Source organism: Eleutherodactylus coqui, chromosome 1 (genome assembly GCF_035609145.1).
Source record: "Eleutherodactylus coqui strain aEleCoq1 chromosome 1, aEleCoq1.hap1, whole genome shotgun sequence".
NCBI classification, from domain to species: Eukaryota; Metazoa; Chordata; class Amphibia; order Anura; family Eleutherodactylidae; genus Eleutherodactylus; species Eleutherodactylus coqui.
Genome location: NC_089837.1, coordinates 200,154,668 through 200,165,472, shown reverse-complemented (window position 1 = coordinate 200,165,472; position 10,805 = coordinate 200,154,668). Strand labels below are relative to the sequence as shown.

The 10,805-nt window shown below is 43.3% G+C and overlaps 1 protein-coding gene across 2 annotated transcripts in view; it reads right to left on the bottom strand.

The window, feature by feature from the left end:
• Positions 1 to 7,244: 7,244 nt before the first annotated feature.
• Positions 7,245 to 10,805, bottom strand: part of TBXT (T-box transcription factor T) — a 37,010-nt gene continuing 33,449 nt past the window's right edge. For both annotated transcript variants that reach the window (XM_066605414.1, XM_066605413.1), the window contains exon 8: positions 7,245 to 7,720. In XM_066605414.1, coding sequence (XP_066461511.1) covers positions 7,447 to 7,720 — 274 coding nt within the window. In that variant the 3' untranslated portion in view covers positions 7,245 to 7,446. The remainder of the gene's footprint in view (positions 7,721 to 10,805) is intronic.

Below are 10,805 nucleotides of genomic sequence, written 5' to 3'. Positions count from 1 at the left end.
CAGATCGCACCTATCTGAGAACCATTGAGAACATATAGAAGACAAATCATTCTTCTCTGCCACAGCTGTAACAGCTGTGGCAGAGAAGAACGATGTTTGCCCATTGAATTCAATGGAGCCAGCAATACAGCAGGTTCCACTGAAAGCAATGGGCTGCCGGCGTGCGCGGAATGAATTGTCGGGAAGGGCTTAAATATAGAAGCCCTTCCCTGCAATTCATCCAGAAATGTGTTAAAATAAAAAAAATATATATACTTACCTTGTCCCGGCAGACGGAGTTCAGCCGTGGCGGCCGGCAGTGGGTGTGAAGGGGGTGTGAGTCAGACCTGCCTCTGATTGGGTCAGGCTGAGCCAGTCAGGGGGCAGGTCTGACTCACACCCCCTTCACACCCACTGTAGGCCGGCCGCACTGAACTCCGTCTGCCGGGACAAGGTAAGTATATATATTTTTTTTATTTTTACACATTTCTGGATGAATTGCAGGGAAGGGCTTCTATATTTAAGCCCTTCCCGACAATTCATCCCGCGCACGCCGGCAGCCCATTGCTTTCAGTGGAACCGGCTATAAGCATGTAACCCAGGAGAAGTGGCAGCGGAGTGTCATGCAGGCAGTGATTGTGCTTTGTTGGAGGTAGTGTGGTGCTTAGCTAAGGTATGCATTGCTAATGAGGGTTTTTCAGAAGTAAAAATTGTTGGGGGGGGCCCACTCTTGCCGCTATTGTGGCTTAATAGTGGGACCTGGGAACTTGAGATGCAGCCCAACATGTAGCCCCTCGCCTGCCCTATCCGTTGCTGTGTCATTCCCATCACTTTCTTGAATTGCCCAGATTTTCACAAATGAAAACCTTAGCAAGCATCGGCGATATACAAAAATGCTCGAGTCGCCCATTGACTTCAATGGTGTTCGTTACTCGAAACGAACCCTCGAGCATCGCGAAAAGTTCGTCTCGAGTAACGAGCACCTGAGCATTTTGGTGCTCGCTCATCTCTAGTATATGTTAAAAAAAAGTTAAGGTCTCTTGAAGGGAGGGATTTGTAATGGGTCTCAATGCTTGTAGCCTGGAACAACTATGGGAAAGTTGGGTTACAGGCAAACTTGGTTATAACAGGTCTGGAGCTCCCAGGTCCTCTGAGCCACGAAGTCTTGAAATCATGAACCATATCATAACTGAGCTGTAAGACTCTGATCACATCTGTGTCAGAAGCTTCATTTGGAGCCTCCAGTGCATATCAGGTACAAGATCCCAGACAAAATAGCATAGCATGCTGCATTACTTTGTCCGGTAAAATGCCATATGGCATAATGGAAGCCCAACAGACCTCATTATAGTCAATAGGGTCTGTGAATTGCCATTAGTGTCCATCATGTGATGGATCAGTCCCCAGGTGGATTTCCATTGTTCTATTACTATAATTGACAGGAAAATGTAATGCCCTGACACAGATGAGAACAAACTTAACCTAGCTTTTCCACTGTAACTCAACTTTCTCACTGTGCATTAAGATTGCACTTACCTGAGTACTGAAAAAAGCTGTTTTACAGCACAGTCCATCCCCCACCAATCATGTATTGCACTTTGGTACTTCTGTTTAGAACTGCAATTGATACTCACCCACCATTGCCTCTGTTTGCAGTGGTTTTGTGAACGATGAAACTGGACTGTAACAAAGTGAAACTGGTTTGTCTTCAGTGATGAATCCAGGTTTAGTTTGCGCACTGATGATGCCGTGTTCGTGTCTAAAGACGTAGGGGTGAGTGACTCAATCCTGCCTTTGGTGTGCAGTGGTACATTGCCCCCACTGCTGGTGTGATGGTCTGGGGGGCCATCACCAATGACAGTCGGTTACCCCTAGTAGTGGTATGAGGGACAATGACAGCTCAGCTATGTTCAGGTCATCCTGCATCCACATATGTTGCTTCTCCTGGGCGGGCTTCCAAGAGGCATTTTCCAGCAGGATAATGATCGGCCACACACAGCAAAGGTGTTAGAGGAATGCCTCCACAACATTGTCACACTTCCATGGCCGGCCCGGTCGCCACATTTATCAAAAAAAAAACATGTATGGGACCATCTGGGATGCCAATTTTGACAGCCTATTAGGTTGCGCGATCCAGAGACTCAGTTACAGCAAATGTGGACCAATTTGCTGCAGGATACCATATGGAACCTGTATGTCTCCATGCCCACCTGTATCACATTTTGCATCAGAGCTAGAGGTGAACCAACAGGGTACTAGAGCCTCCATGCCCACCCATATCACATCTTACATCCAAGCTAGAGGTGGTACAACAGGGTACTTGAGCCTCCATGTTCACCCATATCACATCGTGCATCAGAGCTAGAGGCGGTACAACAGGGTACTAGAGCCTCCATGCCCACCCATATCATATCTTACATCTAAGCTAGAGGTGGTACAATAGGGTACTAGAGCCTGCATGCCCACCCATATCCCATCTTACATCCAAGCTAGAGGTGGTACATCAGGGTACTAGAACCTCCCTTCAAGGGGTCAGTTTTCTGCAATAAATTATTCTTTTGCTCTAATATTGTAATCATTTATATATAAACTCACTACCTTCATCCATAAAGCTCTCCATAGCACCGCACCGCCCTACATTGCCTCCCTCAACTCAATCCACCACCCAGCCCAGGCCCTCCACTCTACAAACAAAATCAGACATAATTCAAACCTCTCATTCCCACCTCCAAGACTTCTCCAGAGCAGCACCAGTCCTCTGGAACTCGCTACCCCAAAATATCCAGGCAATCCATGACTTACAAAACTTCAGGTGTGCCCTAAAAACCTCTTCAGGGAGGCATACCACATCTCCTAAACCAAACACCTCTGTACTCCCCCTGATAACATGCTCCCTGTCCTACCGACTGCAATCCCTGCTAGCCGCCATCAACCGCCGCCTGTAATCACACCGTTTCAGCCACCACATGTGGTTTATGTCTGACCATTGTCTATGTGTATAGCATTCCTCACTCTCCTCCTCACCATACCGTGCCCATCTCCAGACCCCTTAGCTTCTGTATCACCCCATTATTTGTACTATGTAAGCTTATTGGAGCAGGACCCTCACCCCTAATGTCTTCATCAACTGATTACTACATGTAACCGTGGTTTGTTTTTTTTTGTACTCTTGTCTTTCTGTATCCCTCTGTTTTTGGAAGCACTGCCGAATATGTTGGCGCTATGTAAATAAAGATTATTATGTTACAATCACACATATGAACTTTAATATGATTCTGACAACTGCTTCTGGGCACTAGATTGTTTTGGGCAATGAGTGTATATATTAAGCATCAAAATGACCACACAAAATGGGGAACCCATTTTAACACTATATTATTGTGTCAATATGCAATATAAATTCAAAAATCCTTTTTTTTATTTTTGCACAAATCACAGTTTAATAAATAAAAGAAGAAAAACCTGTCACAAAAAAATTGCTCTGTTTCATGAGGAAACTACAAGAAAATTAATTTGTTAGCCCACAATGAGGGAGCTGTTAAATCACCATGTGTGCAAAATCACTAAAATTGCATATAAAGCTGTATATACGTATCGCTTCTAAGCATTTCAAGTAAAAGTAGTTCTATATATTTGAAAGAGAGTGTTAAAAAAATGGATGGACGGCTTAGCAAATATTTGGTGGACCCACATGATGACTACACAGACGTTATGTAAGCATTTAACATGGACATGTTATATTAGTCAATAGGGAGTCTGTGTGACAAGACTCGATTGGAATTCCACCTTGATTAAAATCCAATATATTGTCATTTGAAAATACGAATCCTGTAGAAGCAAATGTCATGTCATTCTTCCAATAAAGACAAATATTGGGAGGAGGAAATAATTATGTATGTTTATTAGAATTTTTTTCAAGTACTGTATAAATGACAAGTGTTTTTTCTAGAAGAGACTCATAAATAGTTTTCCCTTAAGTATAATAGTTTTTAAATAAAAAATTAAGTTATAAATTCTAATAAATATTTCTTTATTTTGACACAGCCATAAACAAATGTCTTCTGACAAGAGGTTTTTCTTTCACAATTGTATGCAGTGGATAAGGTCCCAGATATACACTAAACATGTCCATAATATTATTTTCTTTTTTCTTTTTCTAGGGTTATATACATAAAGCAGCATCAGCCAAATCTGCTGATATATTATCCAATATGGGCTGTGTAGATGAAAAAGAGGAGAGGACCTAGGATTGAACCCTGAGGAACCTCAACAGCTAGGGGAAGAGGAGAAGAAGTAGAGCTGGCAAATGATACACTGAATGAGCAATCAGAGAAGTAGGAGGAAAACCAAGAGAGAGAAGTATCCTGTAGGCCAGTAGAATGGAGCCTACGGAGGACAAGTTGGTGATCTATAGTATGGTGTCAGATGCTGCAGAGAGAGTGTGAAGAATCAATAAACAGTGAGCGCTGTTAGTTTCTTTTCCTTTTTTCCCTTATATTGTTTGTGTTGTGTTTTTTCTTCTTATTTTTTCCTGTGTTTTTGTTTGTGCCTTTTTGTCTCTTTGAAGAGCTGCTGAATATAAAAAAATAATTTCTTGGAGAAAAGAATAAAATGGGTGAGGGGGTGGAACTTTGGAGACATATGAGGTTATTGGTTTCTTGTTTTTCCTCTCCTTTACTTTAAAGCCATTGAGTGGACTATATAATTGTGACTGAAATGTAAGAGATATAATAAATCCCATCAAAAGAGGCAAAAAATAAAAATATCTTCAATACCTTAAAAAAGATCTTGAATACCACTGACAATTCACTTATTTGTCATCTAGGAGATTATCTCTGCCAGATATTATTAATTTTAGCTTTGAAATAAGTAGCCAGGTCTTCAGCATTGAGAGTAATTATAGGCTGCTGCACCTTTATGGCTATGGAAGGAGTAAAGAGTATCAAAGACTCGTTTTGGATTATTGGATGGTGAGGAGGTGAGAGTGGTGAAATAGGCATGTTTGGCACGGTGTAAGGCAAAGTTGTAAGGCGTTTATCATTTCTAGAATACCACTGAGGGAAATTTGTTTGACGCAGCATGAATCCAATGGAATGGAGGTAAACAACAAGCTTGCTGACAAGCACCTCCCTAGAGCCACTTCCACATATTTTAAGGCTATATTCACATTAACATATTATAGAGGTCTTTTAGCAACTATATTACAGATGAGTGTCCCAGCCTGACCACAAGTCTACTGACCTGAACTCACAGCATCATAGATAAGGTTGGCAGATCTGGGACGCTTGACCATAATATGGGTACTAAAGTGTGCCTTTAACTTATTTAGGAGCCTATAGAGTATAATAATAATCACACTGTCCTCCCAGCAGGCAGAAATGGTACTGGCTCTAGCTGGCCATGTGATGCTGTGTTCATGGAATTAATAGCACAGCACAAAGGAAGAGAAAGCAGGTAGTGATATGTATCTCTTACACTTACCTGGCTCCCTAATCCAGCACTACCACGCCCAAAAGTCAGCGCAGACCATGCAGCTGAACCACTGGCTGCAGGCTATATGCACGCACTTATGTGGATTGCTATGAGTGTGCACACGTACAGCATGCAACCAGTGGTCCAGCTGCATGATCCGCGCTGACTTTTGGGATTGACAGTATAAGAAATGCATCCCCATACTACAGGGAACCTGCCATATGAGCACCATAACTTAATTTATGGTGCTCATAACTGGTGACAGGTTTCCTTTAATACTACAGGCTATTTTGCCCTCCTCTTATCTGTGCACTTTTTGTCCACCTTTCATTTCAAGTTATGGCCCATACAACGATCTGTACCATGAGGTGAAAGGGAGAGTGACAGTTCTGTTCTCCTCTTGTCTCTGTAGACTCTACAGAGTCAGATTAGAGTGCAGAGATGAGAGCAGAACAGCCTGAGTAAACTGCTGTTCAACTCCCATATAGATAGGTTAAAAGAGCAACTTCCAGCTCACTTACAGGATACAGCTCCCATTGTATACAGAAAGGAGCCAGCACATAGAGCTGGTTCATACATGAATGACCTACCACTAAAAGCAGGGGGAAATCTAAAAATCAAGATGATATCTGATATGTATCAGACAGGAAACTGCACTGCATTGAAGTGATTACAATATACATAGAAGACATCCAGAATGTGATAGACAGTCAGGTTTGGGGTGCAGTCATGGAAAAATGTGTTTTCACTGGGGTGCTTCTTTAAACTTGCCCTATAGTTGAAATGAGACAAGACAGAATTTACTTTTCCTTAACAACATGTTTTTTCACGTTTTTTATCTGATTGTCATCAAGCATACATTAACATATGTACAGAAATATATTGAAAACTTTGACACCTCATCAAATATAAACATAATATCTAAGGCTGTTCACAACTGCGCTAGAAGTTCAGTTTTTTTGTTCTGTCATAGGAGCAGAATATGGAATTTAAGCTGTGAGCAATCCGTCACATGATGGGCACCAACAGCACCTAACAGGACCCGTTGATTTATAATGAGGTTTGCTGAATTCTGTCCATCATCTTACCTGTAAATATGTGGTGCTATTTTTTCTAGCAAATATGATGGAATCTACGATGGAGCTTCCAAGACAGATGTGAACAGAGCCTAAGTCAGTTGTACTGAAACACAACACTGAATAATTAGACTAACATACACAAATATATCCACATAAAACAAACTGTAACATCAAAATGAATGGATTTTTACCTTTAAATGCACAATTTCAAAATCTCTGAAAATTTTGAAAATTTTTAATTGGACTAAATTTTTATAATTATGTATTTATTATTATGTATCTGTTTGCTTTATACTTGCTTTACACTTCTCCTCTCTATAGAGTTCTACTCTCTTTCACTTCCTGTATCTGGTTATCTCTTTTACTAGAAACCAGCACCAACATGAAGGGAGACCCCTAGTGGCCAGCAATTTAGAGGGGTTCTTCAGTATAAAAACATAATTTTAGGTAAATAAAGTGATTTACACATCTGCTAGTTATCATATTGGCTACCATATAAGCAAAAGTTGTTTGACAATTTATTGAGCATTTAAATTAGACATCAATGAATAACTATGAAAATTCTCTCACTTCGGTAAATAAATAATTCCGTATATGACCTCTCTCTTTGCATCTGTAAAACACTATCTAATAGTTCTTTTCATTTATGAAATCTACAACGCAATAATGGAAATTCAAAATGAGCATGTGAATATTGAAAACAGAAGAGTCAAATTGATTTCAGTCTTTATGTACAACAGGTCCTCATTGAAAAATCAAACTTTTGATTCTTCTCTCATATCACTGTTTACAACATAGTTCAGTAGTCTTCAAAAGGAATACAGTGTTTGAGTACCCCCAAAGTCCTCTACTGGTCTTGAAGAAGCATGACTGAAAACATGGCTGCTTCTCACACAAAGTCATATAAAGTTTTACATTACATTGAAGTTGGTGGAACTGGTGTCCATGGAGATGATAACCTAGAATGGCTTGTGACTTCATACTGACTCTCTACAATATCTGCAGTCGCTCCATGATCATATAATGGAGATCCTGAGGATGGTGAGGGCACTCCATGTGAAAGAGATGAGTAATGAGCTGTAGAGCCTCGTAGGTATTGTGAACCTAATCCATTCGGAATGCCACCAGACCCGGACTGAGAAACTGGAGTGATGGTGCTGTTGCTCACAGACCACAAGTTTGGATATGGGCTGTAAAATGTAAAATGGTAACGATTAACACTTTATCCAAAATATTACATCATGCTGTGATAATTCTTATTACAATTATATATCCAACATTCAGTAGAAGCAGAAACCAAAAAATATATCCAACATTCAAGTGGTCATTTACAATGTATCAAAGCTAATTAGAGATGAGCGAGCACCAAAATGCTCGGGTGCTCGTTACTCGGGACGAAATTATCGCGATGCTCGAGGGTTCGTTTCGAGTAACGAACCCCATTGAAGTCAATGGGCGACCCGAGCATTTTTGTATTTCGCCGATGCTCGCTAAGGTTTTCATATGTGAAAATCTGGGCAATTCAAGAAAGTGATGGGAACGACACAGCAACGGATAGGGCAGGCGAGGGGCTACATGTTGGGCTGCATCTCAAGTTCACAGGTCCCACTATTAAGCCACAATACCGGCAAGAGTGGGCCCCCCCCCCTCCCAACAACTTTTACTTCTGAAAAGCCCTCATTAGCATGGCATACCTTAGCTAAGCACCACACTACCTCCAACAAAGCACAATCACTGCCTGCATGACACTCCGCTGCCACTTCTCCTGGGTTGCATGCTGCCCAACCCCCCCCCCCCCCCCGCACGACAGTGTCCACAGCATACACCAAATTGTCCCTGCCCAGCCTTCAGCTGCCCTCATGCCACACCACCCTCATGTCTATTTATTAGTGCGTCTGCCACAGGAAAAGCAGGCACACACTGCAGAGGGTTGGCATGGCTAGGCAGCGACCCCCCCATAAAAGGGGCGGGGCGATAATCCACAATGCTGTACAGAAGCAATGAGAAATCCAATCCTGTGCCACCTCCATCTGGAGCTGCACACGTGGGCATAGCAATGGGGAACCTATGTGCCACACACTATTCATTCTGTCAAGGTGTCTGCATGCCCCAGTCAGACCGCGGTTTTTTATAAATAGTCACAGGCAGGTACAACTCCGCAATGGGAATTCCGTGTGCACCCACAGCATGGGTGGCTCCCTGGAACCCACCCGCTGTACATAAATGTATCCCATTGCAGTGCCCATCACAGCTGAGGTAATGTCGTGCTTAATACAGGTGGGCTTCGGCCCACACTGCATACCCCAGTCTGACTGGGGTTCTTTACAAGTGGACAGATGTAGTAACAACTCCCTGTGGACCCACAGCATGGGTGGGTGCCAGGAAGCCACCGGCGGTACATAAAAATATCCCATTGCATTGCCCATCACAGCTGAGGTAATGTCGTGGTTAATGCAGGTGGGCTTCGGCCCACACTGCATGCCCCAGTCAGACTGGGGTTCTTTACAAGTGGACAGATGTAGTAACAACTCCCTGTGGACCCACAGCATGGGTGGGTGCCAGGAAGCCACCGGCGGTACATAAAAATATCCCATTGCATTGCCCATCACAGCTGAGGTAATGTCGTGCTTAATACAGGTGGGCTTCGGCCCACACTGCATGCCCCAGTCTGACTGGGGTTCTTTACAAGTGGACAGATGTAGGTTAAACTCCGTGTGCACCTACAGCATGGGTGGCTCCCTGAAACCCACCGGTAGTACATAAAAATATCCCATTGCATTGCCCAACACAGCTGAGGTAGTAATGTCGTGCTTAATGCAGGTGGGCTTCGGCCCACACTGCATGCCCCAGTCTGACTGGGGTTCTTTACCAGTGGACAGATGCAGTTACAACTCCGTGTGGACCCACAGCATGGGTGGCTCCCTGGAACCCACCGGCGGTACATAAATATATCCCATTGCAGTGCCCTACTCAGCAGAGCTAACGTCAGATACAATACAGGTGGGCTTCGGCCCACACTACATGCCCCAGTCAGACTGGTAATATGTACCTTAACAGTAACCTCGTTGGTGGTAATGTGGTGGTGACTGCGGACCTGGTAGCGCGGTTTTATGTAGTTGGTTTTCGGAATGTGGCCAGGATTAAGTGGGCCGTGGTGGGGGGATGGTGGTGGTGCTCTCTTGTTGTGTCGTTAAAGGTGAAATTCTTGGACTGCCACCAGACGGACCAATGCAAAGGTATTTGCCAAGAATGTTTTCATTGTTGGAGGAGGAGGGGGATGTTTTGGAGGCACTATGTGTCCTCTACACGTGTCCGTGGTTATATGCACCTTAACAGTAACAGCGTTGGTGGGAAATGGCCTCGCCGCCATCATGTCTTTGTGAAGCCTCTGTTTCCACACCCCAGTGACATACCATTAGCAGCGGTATAGGCAGAGCCCAGAATTATTAACATTTTAGCGGTAGCATTAGGGACAGGCCCCACTAACATATTTCTAGCAGCAGTATAGGGGGAGCGCAGTCTTAGTTCCATTTCAGTAATAGTAGCACTCAAGACAGGCCCCAGTAACATTCCCATTGCAGCAGTTTAGGGAGATAACAGTCTCTTTCACATTTCAGTAGCTGCAGTATAGACAAGGCCCCAGTTACATTTATGTAGCTAAAGTGTAGGCCAACCCCACACACCTTTCTGTACCATGAGTGCAGGCGAAGAACATAGAAATTACTATGATTACACTGTAGGTGAGGGCCCAAAAAAATTGGTGTACCAACAGTACTAATGTACCTCAGAAAAAATTGGCCATGCCCAACCAAGATGGCAGGTGAAACCCATTAATCGCTTTGGTTAATGTGGCTTAAGTGGTAACTAGGCCTGGAGGCAGCCCAGTTGAACGAAAAATTGGTTCAAGTTAAAGTTTCAACGCTTTTAAGAGCATTGAAACGTATAAAAATTGTTTAGAAAAATTATATGAGTGAGCCTTGTGGCCCTAAGAAAAATTGCCCGTTCGGCGTGATTACGTGAGGTTTCAGGAGGAGGAGCAGGAGGAGGAGGAGGAATATTATACACAGATTGATGAAGCAGAAATGTCCCCGTTTTGGATGGTGAGAGAGAACGATGCTTCCATCCGCGGGTGCAGCCTACGTATTGCTTAGGTATCGCTGCTGTCCGCTGGTGGAGAAGAGAAGTCTGGTGAAATCCAGGCTTTGTTCATCTTGATGAGTGTAAGCCTGTCGGCACTGTCGGTTGACAGGTGGGTACGCTTATCCGTGATGATTC